Raw genomic sequence first — 19963 nt, forward strand, 5'->3', positions numbered from 1 at the left:
TTTTTTCGTTCTGGAACCTAAAGAAGAATGCCTGATATATATGTATATATATATATCATCCACACACACTGAGCGAACATCCGTTTATACAACAATACAAACCTCTCTTGAGCAGTGTGTAGGTTCTATACAGAAATGTGTTCCTGTTAGAAACAGTTGTGGAACCTAAAGAACCTGAAAAACCCCTGGTGTGTTATTTTGTTTTCTGATTTGTTATTGTTTTTTCTTTTTTTCTGATTTGTTATTTTTTTTATTTTGTTTCCTGATATATTTTGTTTTTTATTTTGTTTTCTGATTTTTTTTCTTTTTTCTTTTGTTTTTTCTTTTTTCTTTTGTTTCCTGATTTATTTTGTTTTCTGATTTGGCTCAGTGTGTGTGGATGATATACATACATACATATATATATATATATATATATATGTATATATTACTGCGAAACATATAGTGTTTCGCTCAGTGTGTGTGGATGATATATACACTATATTGCCAAAAGTATTCGCTCACCCATCCAAATAATCAGAATCAGGTGTTCCAATCACTTCCATGGCCACAGGTGTATAAAATCAAGCACCTAGGCATGCAGACTGTTTTTCCAAACATTTGTGAAAGAATGGGTCGCTCTCAGGAGCTCAGTGAATTCCAGCGTGGAACTGTGATAGGATGCCACCTGTGCAACAAATCCAGTCGCTTCTCGCTTCCTCGCTCCTAAATATTCCACAGTCAACTCTCAGCTGTATTATAAGAACGTGGAAGTGTTTGGAAACGACAGCAACTCAGCCACGAAGTGGTAGGCCACGTAAACTGACGGAGCGGGGTCAGCGGATGCTGAGGCGCATAGTGCGAAGAGGTCGCCAACTTTCTGCAGAGTCAATCGCTACAGACCTCCAAACTTCATGTGGCCTTCAGATTAGCTCAAGAACAGTGCGCAGAGAGCTTCATGGAATGGGTTTCCATGGCCGAGCAGCTGCATCCAAGCCATACATCACCAAGTGCAATGCAAAGCGTCGGATGCAGTGGTGTAAAGCACGCCGCCACTGGAATCTAGAGCAGTGGAGACGCGTTCTCTGGAGTGACGAATCGCGCTTCTCCATCTGGCAATCTGATGGACGAGTCTGGGTTTGGCGGTTGCCAGGAGAACGGTACTTGTCTGACTGCATTGTGCCAAGTGTAAAGTTTGGTGGAGGGGGGATTATGGTGTGGGGTTGTTTTTCAGGAGCTGGGCTTGGTCCCTTAGTTCCAGTGAAAGGAACTCTGAATGCTTCAGCATACCAAGACATTTTGGACAATTCCATGCTCCCAACTTTGTGGGAACAGTTTGGAGCTGGCCCCTTCCTCTTCCAACATGACTGTGCACCAGTGCACAAAGCAAGGTCCATAAAGACATGGATGACAGAGTCTGGTGTGGATGAACTTGACTGGCCTGCACAGAGTCCTGACCTCAACCCGATAGAACACCTTTGGGATGAATTAGAGCGGAGACTGAGAGCCAGGCCTTCTCATCCAACATCAGTGTGTGACCTCACAAATGTGCTTCTGGAAGAATGGTCAAAAATTCCCATAAACACATTCCTAAACCTTGTGGACAGCCTTCCCAGAAGAGTTGAAGCTGTTATAGCTGCAAAGGGTGGACCGACGTCATATTGAACCCTATGGATTAGGAATGGGATGTCACTTAAGTTCATATGCGAGTCAAGGCAGGTGAGCGAATACTTTTGGCAATATAGTGTATATATATATATATATATATGTATATATATATATATATATATATATATATATATATATATATATATATATATATATATATATATATATATGTGTGTGTGTGTGTGTGTGTTTGTGTGTGAACTCTTATTTTCCCTTTACGCTACGGCATGCTCGGGTTCTTGAGGTGTTGATGAATCTTCTAGAACAGCAGCTCTGACACAACTTCCAGCTTGAAGATAAATCACAGCTTTATTTTAATTGGTTAGCGTGTTCGTTTCCTATAGAAACAGATCGTACACACAGGCTTAAGATACGCGAGAGGGTCGAAAGGTGCACCCCAATACACGATCCTTCTCCATAAAGCACCGGAATTGTATGTGATCGTATGTGTAGAATGTATTTGTAGTGAATACTTGTGAGATTTCTATGGTGGAAACGAAAAAAAAAAAAAAAAACACGAAAACACAATAAGAAAACCGAACACACAATAACACAATCGAAAACAAAATAAGAAAACCAGAAACACAAGGATGGTTCAGGCAAAAGGTAGGTATAGTTTGCAAATGGAATTCTTACCTCTGATTGGACGAGACATCTGTCACTGTTTTCGGATTTGTTTTTTGTCATTTTGTTTTCAGATTTGTTATTGTGTTTTCTTTTTCTTTTGGTTTTTTATTTGTTTGTTTTTTTTAGATTTGTTATTGTTTATTTGATGTTATTGTTTTTTTTCTTTTTTATGTAGTTTTCTGATTTGTTTTTTTTAAATTTATTATTGTTTTTCTTTTGTTTTTGGATTTGTTATTTTTTTAGATTGCTTATTGTTTTCTTCTGATTTGTTATTGTGTTTTTTATTGTGTTTTCTGATTTTTTTTTTAGATTTATTATTGTTTTTTTGTGATTTGTTATTGTGTTTTTCTTTTTTATTATGTTTCCTAATTCGTTATTTTTTCTGCTTTGTTATTTTGTTTTTGGATTTGTTTTTTTTTTATTTGTTATTGTGTTTTCTGATTTTTTATTGTGTTTTTGGATCTGTTATTTTATTTTTGCACTTTTCGGCCAAAGCAGATTTCCCAACCGTTTATTTTCTAAAATACAATTCTATATGAATCAGTCACACTCTCTCTACATCGATTAATCTAGTCATCAGAAACTTGTTTAAACTCAGTTTAGTATAGACAACGAAATCTCACATATTTTATCCGTAATCATTTCTTCCGATATTTGATCATATATTATATAAACTAAGGCTAATAATAAAAACTGTAACGTTGTTTAATAAACAGAAACAAACAGTTGTTCATATCTTTCTGTTCGTGTAGCATTTAAGGAAGGAGTCTCCAGTGTCAACGCTTTGTTACAGGATATATTCCGACATGGGAAAATCTTCAGGAGTTTGTTGTTGTTTGTAAACAAATAAAAGATTATAATAATCGGGAAAAGCTCGCTGTGATGTGAGCACAAGAACACACTTCAGTCTGCGCTGTTATGGGAAATAAATCACCACAATTTCCTGGTCATGGTGGGAAAAATACACTCGACTGCTTTACCTTCATCAGTGATTCCTTCCTGTTTGAGCTGTTACCATAGAAACAATAACAGAGATTTAGCAAGCGTATTCTGACCAATCAGAATCCAGAGATTTTTTTTATAGGTATGTGCTCTAAGATAAAGGGAATTGTTTTCATATCCACTGAGTTGGTCAGTTATTAAAGACGTGAGTAGGTAATAAACGAGCATCTTAGCATAAACATATATTTTATACATTATATAAATATATTTCTCGTTTACGGAGATGTTTACATTAACGTCCTCTTGTAGATAAACCTCATTAAGTCCAGAATTTTTTCCCACCATTTGTTTTCCTTTCCCTCCTCTGATTAGGGTACAGTGGAGTTTCCTTCTCGTTGTCAGGCTTCGCCGATCTCGAACGCATCTCTGATGTTCAAAGGCATTCTGCCGTTTAATTGCTAGTTTCCATGGCGACCGGGCTGCTTAACAAAGGCATTGCTGCGATCTGGATAACAAGAGATTCGCTCGGTCTCTCAGGTAGCCATCTGAATCATCAATATTTATACCTCCGCCTCCGTTTCATTAGATCTGTAACTCAATATCAGCTCGACCACACACACACACACACACACACACAGACACACACACATAGACACACACACACACACACAACCAGCTGTGATTCATTTCAGTTCTCACACTTTTCATTGATCTCTCTATCTCAGGTATGGCTCTGACCTTTGGGTTTTAAGGGGGTTTTGGGGAGAATGTTATTCTGCTCCGACAATTCAGGCTGAGGAAAGCACTTGCTGCCATGTCTTAATGGTGATGGAGTCAGAGAGAGAGAGAGAGAGAGAGAGAGAGAGAACCTGTGAAACATCCTGTCTCATTAATATGCTGAGGTAGACAAGGGAGAGCTGTAGCTCTGCTCTTTTTCATGCATGGCACAAAGGAAAAGAAAAGAGACAGAAGAGAGAGAGAGAGAGAGAGAGAGAGAGAGAAGGAGAGGGAGGGTGCGTTTTATTCTTTATTTGCCGATATGGAAGGAGAAGGCCTTTTGCGAGCTCATTTAAATATCACAGCAGCAGCGAGCACTTTGATCTCCCTGGTGGTAATTGGGGTCATCACAGACGAGTCATTTCTCTCTCTCTCTCTCTCTCTCTCTCTCTCTCTCTGCATGTCAATCTGTCTCTCTTTCTCTCTCACTATCCCTTTCTCCCTTTTTCTCTCTGTTTCTCTATCACTTTGCTCTTCTCTCTTTCTTTCTCTCTTTCTCTCCCTCACTCTCTCTTTTCTGTCTGTCAATGTTTCTCTCTCTCTCTCTCACCATCTTTCTCTCTCCCTTTTTCCCCCTGTTTCTCTATCACTCTGCTCCTCTCTCTGTCTCTCTCTCTTTTTCTATCTGTCTTTGTTTCTCTGTCTCTCTATTTCTATCTCTCCCTCTGTCTTTCTCTTCAACTCTCTCTCCTTCACTCTATTCAATCCGTCATTCTGCCTATCTCTCTCTCTTTGTCTCTCTCTCTCACCCTCTCTGTTTCCTCCCTCACTCTCTGTATTCTTTCCATCATTCTGCCTCCTCTCTCTGTTTCTATCAGTCTCTCTCTCTCCATCTCTCCTCCCCTCTCTCTCTCTCTCTCTCTCTCTCTCTCTCTCTCTCCATCTCTTTCCCTTTCTCTTTCTGTTTCTATCTGTATTTGTCTCTCTCTCCCTCTGTATTAGTCTCTCTCTCTCTCTGTCTCTCTCTCCATCTCTTTCCCTTTCTCTTTCTGTTTCTATCTGTATTTGTCTCTCTCTCCCTCTGTATTAGTCTCTCTCTCTCTCTCTGTCTCTCTCTCCATCTCTCTCTCCCTTTTTCACTCTGCCCCTCTTTCTCTCTCTCTCTCTCTCTCTCCCCTTCCCTCAATCCTCAATCTCTGTTTATATTAATCTACTCATTATATAACATACTCATAAAAACAATCAAAAGTTTGTACCCCCCCACCCCACCCCCCCAGCTTGAATATATTTCTACTCTTTAGTTCATTTACTTCTGAATGAAAAAGTAAACAGAATTATCATTTTTACTTAAAATAAATAACTTTCCCAAACATTTTGACTCATTTACAACTTTGCCTAATTGGGAACACAGAAACGCTCACAGTTGAAGCTCTCATGTAGTGTGTGTGTGTGTGTGTTAGAGGAGAGTAATAAAGTAATTTATGGACAGAGAGGAAACATATGCTCACCAAACACTTTATTAAGAACTGCAAAAGTAGGAAAAAGACACACACACACACACAGCACGTTAACCTGAGCCGAGCAGCAACACGTTAAGCTTCATTGATCACCACTGCGCTCGTTTATCAAGTAAAAGTGCTGGTCCAGGACCGGCGTCACCTTAATCGCGTTAGTAACGAACTACAAAGCCGAAACCGATCCGGAGTCAGCGGCGCTGCTTTGAGAGCCGCGATGCCGTGACCCAGCATGAACGATGGCTTGCTGTGAGCAGTGAAACACCTTTGTGGAGGAAGAAAGACAGGAGGCTCAGTGAAAGGACAATCCAATAACTGGGCCAATGTGAGAGTCAATTCTTCTGTTTTTTAATACGTCTCAGTGACAGAGGGACCGAAAGTGCTGCTTTTATGCCTTATAAATGTGAGGCTAATATTTTGTGGGGTAAGGAGTCGACTCGCTAGAGCAGCAGCAACATGTTTAGAGAAAAGAAAATACAGTCAAACGGGACATTGAGCTAAAGGTGGGGGAGTTTCAGACGTTTTTATTGATCTGTCACGGTAATTCTGCCTCTTTTTAGTGTCCCAATATTCGACTAGGTTTGCTGTCTCTCAAACAACTCCATATCTCCAACGACTCTGTATCTCAAATGACTCTGTATCTCAAACGACTCTGTATCTCAAACAACTCCGTATTTCAAACGACTCTGTGTCTAAAACGACTCTGTATCTCAAACGACTTTATATCTCAAACGACTCCATGTCTCAAACGACTCTGTATCCCAAACGACTCTGTATCTCAAACAACTCTGTATCTCAAACAACTCTGTATCTAAAACAACTCCGTATTTCAAACGATTCTGTATCTCAAACGACTTTATATCTCAAATGACTCCATGTCTCAAACGACTCCATGTCTCAAACGACTCTGTGTCTAAAACAACTTTATATCTCAAGCGACTCCATGTCTGAAACGACTCTGTGTCTCAAACAACTCTGTATCTCAAACAACTCCGTATTTCAAACGACTCAGTATCTCAAACAACTGTGTCTAAAACGACTCTGTATCTCAAACAACTCCATGTCTCAAACGACTCTGTGTCTAAAATGACTCTGTATCTCAAACGACTCCATGTCTCAAACGAGTCTGTGTCTAAAATGACTTTATATCTCAAATGACCCCATGTCTCAAACAACTCTGTGTCTCAAACAACTCTGCATCTCAAATGACTCCTTATCTCAAACGACTCAGTATCTCAAACAACCCGATATCTCCGACGACTCCGTATTTCAAACAACTCCATCTCTCAAACAGCTCCCTATCTCAAATGACTCCCTATCTCAAACGACACTGTATCTCCAAAGCCTCCGAATCTCAAACGACTCAGTATCTCAAACAACACTGTATCTCCAACGACTCCGTATTTCAAATGACTCTGTATCTCAAATGGCTCTGTTTCTCAAATGACTCTGTACCTCAAACAACTCTGTATCTCGAACAACTCCATGTCTCAAACAACTCTGTGTCTAAAACGACTCTGTATCTCAACGACTTCATGTCTCAAACGAGTCTGTGTCTAAAACGACTTTATATCTCAAATGACTCCATGTCTCAAACGACTCTGTGTCTCAAACAACTCTGTATCTCAAATGACTCCTTATCTCAAATGACTCAGTATCTCAAACAACTCAGTATCTCCAACGACTCCGTATTTCAAACAACTCCCTATCTCAAACGACTCTGTATCTCAAACAACTCCATCTCTCAAACAGCTCCCTATCTCAAATGACACTGTATCTCCAAAGCCTCCGAATCTCAAACGACTCAGTATCTCAAACAACTCGGTATCTCCAACGACTCCGTATTTCAAATGACTCCATATCTCAAATGGCTCTGTTTCTCAAACGACTCTGTACCTCAAATAATTCTGTATGTCAAACGACTCCGTATCTCAAATGACTCTGTATCTCCACCGACTCTATATCTCAAACAACTCCGTCTCTCAAACAACTCCCTATCTCAAACGACTCTGTATTTCAAATGACTCCATCTCTCAAACAGCTCCCTATCTCAAATGACACTGTATCTCCAAAGCCTCTGAATCTCAAACGACTCCGTATCTTAAACGACTCCGTATCTCAAACGACTCCGTATCTCAAACGACTCTGTATCTCTTTGTCCACCTATCACTCAAATTGTTATTAAAACCATCATCATATCAATCCAAACAATGATCCTCTCTGTTATAAGGTCAGTATTAACATACTTCCTGTTTAAATACATTATTGTTGCTATAGTAACCTCTTATTCACAGCGATGATGCTTTAACAAAGTGAGAACAGAGACTAACTAAACCTTAAATGTAGCTGAAATCAGATAAACAAAATAACCTACAGCATGCCAAATTGTAATCTTCAACAAGTTTCCGTTGTATAAAAAGAATAAAACACTTTGTCGCTGTTATTTTCTCATAACAGCACCCTCCCACCCACACGTCCCACCCCACACCCCCCAAATTGTTTGCTCTCCTGCAGCTTGACTCAGGTATCAAAAAGAATCAAACTGCAAATGAATCAGATTCTAATGAGATTCACTTCACCCATCAGTCACTGCTGTACAATCCTGTATATCATCAACAGATTTAGAGAGTCATATATCCTAACTAGTGGTGAAGATTTAGACAAAAGAACACCCAATGTTTACTTTGAACAACCGAATCAACGAGTCGATTCGTTTGCAAATGACACATCATTATCGTTTACGTTTCCAATCAACCCTTGCTACGATAAACTGCTGCAAAAAGAGGACATAATGGGAAAAAAAGAAGTGCACAGATCTTTTACTTGAATATAAAATATTAAAAATGGTGGAAAGTGTCATATGATGAAGGAAAGAGGTGAGAATCAGATGAAGAACCATTTTGAGACATGAAGAATCATTTGCAAGTTTTGATATTCCATGTAAGTGCATGATGGGTTTTCTGTATCTACTAGGACACATAGTTTGCACACCACCTATTGCAGTGCATTGTGGGATTACGAGAAAGCGAGCGCTACATTATAGAACAGAGTGTGGAATTATGCATATTTTGGGATATTATGAAAAGCTAGCGAGCCCTGGCACTTAGATCGGCTTTCTTTTTGAATCTTTATTTCATTAAGTGCCGTGACGGCAGAAAACAAACTCTCCGTCTGTTCTACATGTTCGCCTCTTACGCTTTGTAAATCCACTCCAGCTCCCAGTGGTACAGTGTGAACCTCTCATTCACCCAGCTAGCCTTTGATGTTGCGTAAGTGCTACATGCAGGTTTCGTTTCACGGCCCTTCAATGGAACCGGCAGATATTCGAGTGAATGGATTTTCTGAGAGGCGACGTCAGAGAAGAAAAAACCTCTAAGCTTCTCATCTCTCTCTCTCTCTCTCTCTCTCTCTCTCTCTCTCTCGCTTTTTAATCAGCAGATTCCTCTTTACCCAAGTAAGCTCACCCCTGATCTCCCTCGGGGGTTTAGAAACCATTGCGGTGTACTAATGATCTTAGAGGAAATCCCTCTGTCCTGGAGCAAGGTGGTGATTAGAGCTGCAGGTGATCTGAGGTTCCCTCGGGAATGTCCTGACATCAGTTTGGGAATAACTCTGGCAGCATTGATGGACTGAGTGTCTTGAGGGTTGCAACCTTTGTAGCCTAATTGATTAGTTAGTTAGTTAAGGCATCAGTGTTCCTTAAGGATCCCGTCACTGTCAGAATCCAGGCTCAATCTGGGTGTCGCTTAATTTACTCTGTTCCTTATTATTAACCTAAACTGTTTTACATATTATATATATATATATGTATGTGTATATATATATATGTATGTGTATATATATATATATATATATATATATATATATATATATATATATATATATATATATATATATATATATATATATATATATATATTGCTGTTAAGTGTCATTTTGGGCCAGGAAAATATTTGGAAGTTTCATTTGTGGTTTTAGCAGCCTGGCGCTTTCATTAGAAATGCAGGCACATTTCATTCACGCCTGTCTGACAGGCTTGATAGCGCAACACAACAGCTGGTAATTACGGAAATGCGAGGGAGAGAGACACAAAATGAGGCGCTCTGGCAGTTTTTTTAGTAGTACACACATTAAAGCTGCAGTGCTGCAGAATAGCCATTCAGCCTTAGTGGTCTTATGAAGAATTCATGACAGCGTGAGTGTGTGTGTGTGTGTTTGTGTGGTGTTAGCAAATGAAGTTATTTCTTAATGGAATCTCTTTCTCTTAGAAATCTCAAAGGCTTTAGCTATTAAAGATGACTCGCATCTTACTGGGAATGGAAAACACTTGCTAACAAAGTAATGGGCTACAACATTTACATGATTGCTCAATCGTGCATTTTTTTTTTTTTTTGCTCGATGGAAAACAGCTACGTTGCAACACGAATTGCCAATCCGTCGCAGCTATAATGAGAATTAGAGCAGACATATAGACAGGCAGACTAATATAAAACAGCATTCCCTGAAGTGAATCTCGTCGTTACCCGAGTAGAACGCTGCATTAGCTTCAGAGTAATTGAGTTCTGAAAATCTACACTATTGGACCAAATTGGACTGATGGATCTCATATCTCAGGTCACTCTCGGCCATCTCGCTCTCTCTCCGTGACTCAGTCTTCGCAGACTTTCACGCCTCCGTGCTTGACTTGGTGCTCAATTTTCAGCTCGAGGTTAGGATAGAATATTAATATGGTCAAGCTGCTCCTGTAGCCCTTCTTCTCTCATTCTCCCTGCCCAGATCTTGTCCTCCCCAGCTATCTCCATCAGCACTCATCTCTCTGGGGTTTGGAAAGCAGAAGCATGCCATACCTAAAGCAACCAATCAGGGCAGAGCTTCATTGCAGAGGAATCTCTGGCCTGGCAGAAACAGATGAAGGATGCTCAAACAAATGTTTCCCCAAATCCCACACCAATTCCAGTCAGGGAAGTTGGATAACGATGTTGTTTAGCACTGTGTAGAAGTGTCCAGGTCTGTCTTGAAGGTCATAAATCTGGGGATCTACTTCCTGTCTGGTTTTCCAGAGAGTAATCACTGTATGCTGGTGGGACCATCATGGGTGCATCTTTTGTACATTGTGTAGGTCTTAATACACCTCATTTGGTAAACACAAGCAGAGATCGACTGGAACCTGGTTTAGAGTGTATTCCTCCCTGGTGCCCAGCATTCCCAGGACCCACCATGACCCTGAACAGTATAGAGAGCTTACTGAAGATAAACGAATGGTTGATGCACATAATTAGGCCTCTGGGCAGCACAGATGATCCTGAGGGTATATTCCCGAGGATGTATACACTCTCTGTGGTACCTTAAGGTCTAATTCTGTACATCAAACATTCATTCATCTTCAGAATCTTCTTTATAATGGTCAGGGTCAAGGTGAATCCTGAGGGCATGTTCCCAAGGGTGTATTCCCACCTCATGCCCTGCATTTCCAGGATCCACTTTGAGCTAAAGAACTGCCTGAAGATGAATGAATGTTTGATGTACAGAATTAGACCTTCAGGCAGTACAGGGGATCCTGAGCCTTGGGTAATTTACTGTGCTTGGGCAGTGGTGGCTCAAACATTAGGGTTCTGGGTTAGTGAACAGAAGGTCAGGGGTTCAAGCCCAGCACTACCAAGCTGCTTCTGTTGGGCCTGTGAGCAGAGTCCTTAACCCTCTCTGCTCTCAGGTGCTATATCATGGCTGATCCTGTGCTCTAACCCCAACTTCCTAACGAGCTGGGATATACAAATCTAAGAATTTCACTATGCTGTAATATGAAGGTGGAAGTTTCACATGTTCTCATTCCAGGTTTTCCAGTTTCTTCTAGTTTTCCTCAAATAGTTAAAACTGGTAGGAGGTGGACCTGACATTTCCTCAGGTATGAACGAGTGTACAAACATATGTGTTCTAAGCTCAACCCCAGTGTTTCCTTTATAGTCTGCGGAGCTACTGCAAACTTGACTAGGACAACATGGTTACTTAATGATTTAGACTTGACAGACTTTTGTTATACTGTATAGGTTGTTAAATAACAGCAAAAATACACTACCCTTAATGATGCCACTCCAGTGAGTGATGAAAAAGTACAATTACTTTAGTATCCTTTTATTTCTGAGAAATATATTTTACATTTGCATTTACATTTCTGGCATTTGGCATACACCCTTATCCAGAGCGACATACAAAAGAGCTTTGAGATCTCTATCAATGAATACATCAACACTGGTTCAATGGGTCACAGACTTAGAATACCATCAGCCAAAAAACTGTATTGGGAGTAATTATTTAATATAGATACAACAATACATAAAACAAACAGGGAAAATAAGAGCTAGCTTGAGTGTTTTAGGAAGAGGAAGGTCTTTATCCGTCTTTGAAAATGGCCAGTGACTCTGGACGTCTAGGGGAAGTTCATTCCACCACCTCGGTGCCAGAACACAGAAGAGTCTAGACTTATATCTACCTCATACCCTGAGAGATGGTGGGACCAGTCGAGCAGTGCTAGTAGAGAACGTAGTGCAGTGCGAGGAGTAATAAGAGCTTTGAGGTAAGAGGGTGATGCTCACACGGCATGATGGACGGAGCATTTTCCCCCCGATCGATAACATGTTACATCGCAGATTTGTCAGATTGATTTGACTTTGAATTGGCTCTTCATCATGTAACAATCATGATTCTTTCACTATGCTCATGTCTCCTTTAAAATAATTTGATTTAAGACAGACTGACTGGATGAAAGCGGATGGCAGAAGCAGATGGCACCGTATCGCTGCGCTATTACATCAGCATTAATAATGCAGACACTGGGCCAATGGTCTTCGTCTCCAAGTTGACAGAAGGAAGATTTGGCGATGTCCTGCTCTGGGAGGGTCAAGCATTCGTACTCTCATCATTTCCTCCTGAACAGCTCTGACCCCTCGAGTCTGCCGAGGCCTGTTGAAACGCCGGCTCAGCATGATTTCCTGTTCGCCTTGCACTTTTCCATCTCGCTAAAAGATTACCAAACTGGCTCAGGCCCACTTTCTCTAATCTCTTTCCCCATTACAAATGAACCAAGAATGGTGGATATTCCCTCAACTGACCAGCACTGTAAGCCTCTGGCCTTGCTAAAAATATCACACATTAAATCCTGAAACCATATTAAAGTGGAAAAAGATCAGAAGGCTGGCCACAAAACATAAGCCTCATGTGTAATTATGTGGTGCATTAGTTAGATTAGATGTCAGAATAGAGGATTTGATTTTGGGATCAGTGTCAGAGTAATCTTCAAAATAAAAGCATTCTTTGATCGCATTTCTCACCTGGACATTCAATGCATCTTGTATCTGGATTATTCCTTCATAACATTTTACCCACATTTGTTGTCATATCTTTGATTAGCTAGATTAAAATCCAATTTCTGTAGCACATGTAATATGCAAATGAACTCGTAGCACTTTTTTTGGATTTTACTTTTGTGGATTTTGCCAAGTTGCTAATACTTTTAAAACTTGACTCCTAACTTCCTATGTTGATTTATGTTTGCAGTTGTTTTATACCAAATCTTAAAGCCAGTAATTTTGCTAGCTATAAACCACATGGCTTCTTTGGTATTGTTGAACATACAGAAACACTCAGGTACATTCTTATTAAAGTCAGATTTCTGGTATCTGATCTAAGCAAAACATTGGAACTGTGAGAATATACTTGTGGTCAGATTCCAAATGGACAAGGGAAGGTACAGGTTAGTGGTGTTTAGCTGACCTTGTGTTCGTTTGTGGTCCGGTTTTATGCAAATAATCAGAATCCGGATAACACTCAAGATGCATTAAGGTATCTTACCCTCACTGCGCTGAATGTTGAGCTGGTTGATCTGCTCGGTGAACTCGTTCTCCTCTATCGTTTCCGTTCTTGGCACGGACAGCGAAAAGCGGCGCTTGAAGTTCTTCATTTTGTTCATTTCTCAGTGCCCTGGACTCCTGAAAAGACAAGAACAAGAGGTCTTTTGAATTGCTGCTGCCGAGCACCATGACGATGGACCTTCCTGACCTTCTTTCGTCTCCGATGTCAGGTTTCCTCCTGCTTGTAAACAAAGTTTTATTGTGGGCTAAGTTTTTTTTTCTGCCTTCACTTCACTTTCTAGAGAGTAGAAAGTTTTCTGAACTTGAAGGAAAGGTCTGGTAACGCTGAAGTAAGCGTGTTCTCCAGGATGGAGATAGACTTTGATGTCTTCACGACCATGAGCTGCTACCAGCAGGCGGTGGAATAACTGAACATCTGAATAGAGTTAGAGTAAAAAGAGGTCATTACACATCAGGGTGACCCTGTAGTGCTGCTGAGAAGCTAGGATAAAACATGAGTCAAGTCGTTCCTCTTTCCTTCTCTTCTTGCTTTGGCTTTTTTTTTTTTACCCCTCGGTGTCATGTGGCAGAGTCGAGCGGAGGCCGAGCTGCTTGAACGTTCTTTGCTGTTAAATTGTCAGTCATGCGGTTTGCTTAAGTAACTACTCTGATATCAAACTGAGACGCAGAGGAACTGCTTTTTATTGCCAATTAGTGTCACGCTGTAAAATATGTGGAATTAACTATTGCTTCAAATAATTCCTATCCCTCCAATTACTCCCTGAAATAATAATCCAGGGCAATACCCAATGACCATCTCTCTCTCTCTCTTGCTCTCTTTCTCTCCTATCTTGTTAATCTCTCCCTATCTCTATGTGTCGGTATTATCCCCATCACATGAGCCCAATGCTTTCTTCTTTAATCACATCATAAGACTAACATGTAGAAACCCACAGGCTGCTCTGAGGCCTCCTGACTCGTTTTCACTGCATATAAACGTATTTTTTATACTGTATTAACAAGCCATGATATTTATAAAGAACAAATATTATTTTTGTATTGTAAAAAAACAAGCTATTTGGAAACTACTCTACTTTTAGAAAATGAACCAGCATTAGGTGTGCTTTTCTTTTTTCTATGTTCTTTAATTAATTGATGAATATTAAAGCATGAAATGAGCTTCTGAGACAAATAAACATTCAATTTCAACAAATTTACTGTTAACTACAGACCCTGTTGGTTCCACCATGTTTTTTTACTGATACACCCCCAACTGACACGGCCCCCAACTGATACACCCCCAACTGACATGCCCTTGGACTGACACGTCGCCATCTTACATGCCCCCAACTGACACGGCCCCCAACTGATACACCCCCAACTGACATATCCCCAACTGACACACTCCCAACTTACACGTGCCCAACTGACACAATCCCAACTGACACGTGCCCAACTGACACAATCCCAACTGACACGTGCCCAACTGACACAATCCCAGCTTACACGTGCCCAACTGACACAATCCCAACTTACACGTGCCCAACTGACACAATCCCAGCTTACACGTGCCCAACTGACACAATCCCAACTGACACGTGCCCAACTGACACAATCCCAACTTACACGTGCCCAACTGACACAATCCCAACTGACACGTGCCCAACTGACACAATCCCAGCTTACACGTGCCCAACTGACACAATCCCAACTGACACGTGCCCAACTGACACAATCCCAACTTACACGTGCCCAACTGACACAATCCCAACTGACACGTGCCCAACTGACACAATCCCAACTGACACAATCCCAACTTACACGTGCCCAACTGACACAATCCCAACTGACACGTGCCCAACTGACACAATCCCAACTGACACGGCCCCCAACTGATACACCCCCAACTGACACACTCCCAACTTACACGTGCCCAACTGACACAATCCCAACTGATACGTGCCCAACTGACACAATCCCAACTTACACGTGCCCAACTGACACAATCCCAACTGACATATCCCCAACTGACACACTCCCAACTTACATGTGCCCAACTGACACACTCCCAACTTACACGTGCCCAACTGACACACTCCCAACTTACACGTGCCCAACTGACACAATCCCAACTTACACGTGCCCAACTGACACAATCCCAACTGACACGTGCCCAACTGACACAATCCCAACTGACACGGCCCCCAACTGATACACCCCCAACTGACATATCCCCAACTGACACACTCCCAACTTACACGTGCCCAACTGACACACTCCCAACTTACACGTGCCCAACTGACACACTCCCAACTTACACGTGCCCAACTGACACAATCCCAGCTTACACGTGCCCAACTGACACAATCCCAACTGACACGTGCCCAACTGACACAATCCCAACTTACACGTGCCCAACTGACACAATCCCAACTGACACGTGCCCAACTGACACAATCCCAACTGACACGGCCCCCAACTGATACACCCCCAACTGACATATCCCCAACTGACACACTCCCAACTGACACGTGCCCAACTGACACAATCCCAACTGACACGGCCCCCAACTGATACACCCCCAACTGACATATCCCCAACTGACACAATCCCAACTGACACGTGCCCAACTGACACAATCCCAACTGACACGGCCCCCAACTGATACACCCCCAACTGACATATCCCCAACTGACACACTCCCAACTTACACGTGCCCAACTGACACACTCCCAACTTACACATGCCCAACTGACACAATCCCAACTTACACGTGCCCAACTGACACAATCCCAACTGACACGTGCCCAACTGACACAATCCCAACTGACACGTGCCCAACTGACACAATCCCAACTGACACGGCCCCCAACTGATACACCCCCAACTGACATATCCCCAACTGACACACTCCCAACTTACGCGTGCCCAACTGACACAATCCCAACTTACACGTGCCCAAATGACACAATCCCAACTGATACGTGCCCAACTGACACAATCCCAACTGACACGGCCCCCAACTGATACACCCCCAACTGACATATCCCCAACTGACACACTCCCAACTTACACGTGCCCAACTGACACACTCCCAACTTACATGTGCCCAACTTACACGTGCCCAACTGACACACTCCCAACTTACACGTGCCCAACTGACACACTCCCAACTTACACGTGCCCAACTGACACAATCCCAACTTACACGTGCCCAACTGACACACTCCCAACTTACACGTGCCAAACTGACACAATCCCAACTTACACGTGCCCAACTGACACACTCCCAACTTACACGTGCCCAACTGACACAATCCCAACTTACACGTGCCCAACTGACACACTCCCAACTTACACGTGCCAAACTGACACAATCCCAACTTACACGTGCCCAACTGACACAATCCCAACTTACACGTGCCCAACTGACACACTCCCAACTTACACGTGCCCAACTGACACAATCCCAACTTACACGTGCCCAACTGACACAATCCCAACTTACACGTGCCCAACTGACACACTCCCAACTTACACGTGCCCAACTGACACACTCCCAACTTACACGTGCCCAACTGACACACTCCCAACTTACACGTGCCCAACTGACACAATCCCAACTGACATATCCCCAACTGACACACTCCCAACTTACACGTGCCCAACTGACACACTCCCAACTTACACGTGCCCAACTGACACACTCCCAACTTACACGTGCCCAACTGACACACTCCCAACTTACACGTGCCCAACTGACACAATCCCAACTTACACGTGCCCAACTGACACACTCCCAACTTACACGTGCCCAACTGACACAATCCCAACTTACACGTGCCCAACTGACACACTCCCAACTTACACGTGCCCAACTGACACAATCCCAACTGACATATCCCCAACTGACACACTCCCAACTGACACGGCCCCCAACTGATACACCCCCAACTGACATGCCCTTGGACTGACACATCGCCATCTTACATGCCCCCAACTGACACGGCCCCCAACTGATACACCCCCAACTGACATATCCCCAACTGACACACTCCCAACTTACACGTGCCCAACTGACACAATCCCAGCTTACACGTGCCCAACTGACACAATCCCAACTGACACGTGCCCAACTGACACAATCCCAACTGACACGTGCCCAACTGACACAATCCCAGCTTACACGTGCCCAACTGACACAATCCCAACTTACACGTGCCCAACTGACACAATCCCAGCTTACACGTGCCCAACTGACACAATCCCAACTGACACGTGCCCAACTGACACAATCCCAACTGACACGGCCCCCAACTGACACAATCCCAACTGACACGTGCCCAACTGACACAATCCCAGCTTACACGTGCCCAACTGACACAATCCCAACTGACACGGCCCCCAACTGACACAATCCCAACTTACACGTGCCCAACTGACACAATCCCAACTGACACGTGCCCAACTGACACAATCCCAACTGACACAATCCCAACTTACACGTGCCCAACTGACACAATCCCAACTGACACGTGCCCAACTGACACAATCCCAACTGACACGGCCCCCAACTGATACACCCCCAACTGACACACTCCCAACTTACACGTGCCCAACTGACACAATCCCAACTGATACGTGCCCAACTGACACAATCCCAACTGACACGGCCCCCAACTGATACACCCCCAACTGACATATCCCCAACTGACACACTCCCAACTTACATGTGCCCAACTGACACACTCCCAACTTACACGTGCCCAACTGACACACTCCCAACTTACACGTGCCCAACTGACACAATCCCAACTGACACGGCCCCCAACTGACACAATCCCAACTGACACGTGCCCAACTGACACAATCCCAACTGACACGGCCCCCAACTGATACACCCCCAACTGACATATCCCCAACTGACACACTCCCAACTTACACGTGCCCAACTGACACACTCCCAACTTACACGTGCCCAAGTGACACACTCCCAACTTACACGTGCCCAACTGACACAATCCCAGCTTACACGTGCCCAACTGACACAATCCCAACTGACACGTGCCCAACTGACACAATCCCAACTTACACGTGCCCAACTGACACAATCCCAACTGACACGTGCCCAACTGACACAATCCCAACTGACACGGCCCCCAACTGATACACCCCCAACTGACATATCCCCAACTGACACACTCCCAACTGACACGTGCCCAACTGACACAATCCCAACTGACACGGCCCCCAACTGATACACCCCCAACTGACATATCCCCAACTGACACAATCCCAACTGACACGTGCCCAACTGACACAATCCCAACTGACACGGCCCCCAACTGATACACCCCCAACTGACATATCCCCAACTGACACACTCCCAACTTACACGTGCCCAACTGACACACTCCCAACTTACACGTGCCCAACTGACACACTCCCAACTTACACGTGCCCAACTGACACAATCCCAACTTACACGTGCCCAACTGACACAATCCCAACTGACACGTGCCCAACTGACACAATCCCAACTTACACGTGCCCAACTGACACACTCCCAACTTACACGTGCCCAACTGACACACTCCCAACTTACATGTGCCCAACTTACACGTGCCCAACTGACACACTCCCAACTTACACGTGCCCAACTGACACACTCCCAACTTTCACGTGCCCAACTGACACAATCCCAACTTACACGTGCCCAACTGACACACTCCCAACTTACACGTGCCCAACTGACACACTCCCAACTTACACGTGCCCAACTGACACACTCCCAACTTACACGTGCCCAACTGACACACTCCCAACTTACACGTGCCCAACTTACACGTGCCCAACTGACACACTCCCAACTTACACGTGCCAAACTGACACAATCCCAACTGACACGGCCCCCAACTGATACACCCCCAACTGACATATCCCCAACTGACACACTCCCAACTTACACGTGCCCAACTGACACACTCCCAACTTACACGTGCCCAACTGACACACTCCCAACTTACACGTGCCCAACTGACACACTCCCAACTTACACGTGCCCAACTGACACACTCCCAACTGACACAATCCCAACTTACACGTGCCCAACTGACACACTCCCAACTTACACGTGCCCAACTGACACAATCCCAACTTACACGTGCCCAACTGACACAATCCCAACTTACACGTGCCCAACTGACACACTCCCAACTTACACGTGCCCAACTGACACACTCCCAACTTACACGTGCCCAACTGACACACTCCCAACTTACACATGCCCAACTGACACAATCCCAACTGACATATCCCCAACTGACACACTCCCAACTTACACGTGCCCAACTGACACACTCCCAACTTACACGTGCCCAACTGACACACTCCCAACTGACATATCCCCAACTGACACACTCCCAACTTACACATGCCCAACTGACACACTCCCAACTTACACGTGCCCAACTGACACAATCCCAACTGACACATCCCCAACTGACACTCCCCCAATTGACACGCTCCCAAATGACATGCCTCCAACTGACACTCCCCCAATTGACGCCCCCCAACTGACATGCCCCCATCTGACAAGCCTCCAACTGACATATCCCCATCTGACACCCCCCGAACTGACATGCCCCCAACTTACACATGCCCAACTGACAC

General features: G+C 43.6%; 1 protein-coding gene across 4 annotated transcripts in view; it reads right to left on the bottom strand.

The window, feature by feature from the left end:
• The window catches only part of cdk18 (cyclin dependent kinase 18), an 85811-nt gene that overhangs the window by 40944 nt on the left and 24904 nt on the right, over positions 1-19963 (bottom strand). For 3 of the 4 annotated variants that reach the window (XM_058373407.1, XM_058373406.1, XM_058373409.1), the window contains exon 2: positions 13293-13429. In XM_058373407.1, the coding sequence (XP_058229390.1) occupies positions 13293-13410 (118 nt within the window). In that variant the 5' untranslated portion in view covers positions 13411-13429. Of the gene's footprint in view, positions 1-3558; positions 4035-13292; positions 13430-19963 lie in introns of those variants that run through there. The other variant, XM_058373408.1, reaches the window with a different exon arrangement.

This window comes from Hemibagrus wyckioides, linkage group LG21 (genome assembly GCF_019097595.1).
Source record: "Hemibagrus wyckioides isolate EC202008001 linkage group LG21, SWU_Hwy_1.0, whole genome shotgun sequence".
Classification (NCBI taxonomy): domain Eukaryota; kingdom Metazoa; phylum Chordata; class Actinopteri; order Siluriformes; family Bagridae; genus Hemibagrus; species Hemibagrus wyckioides.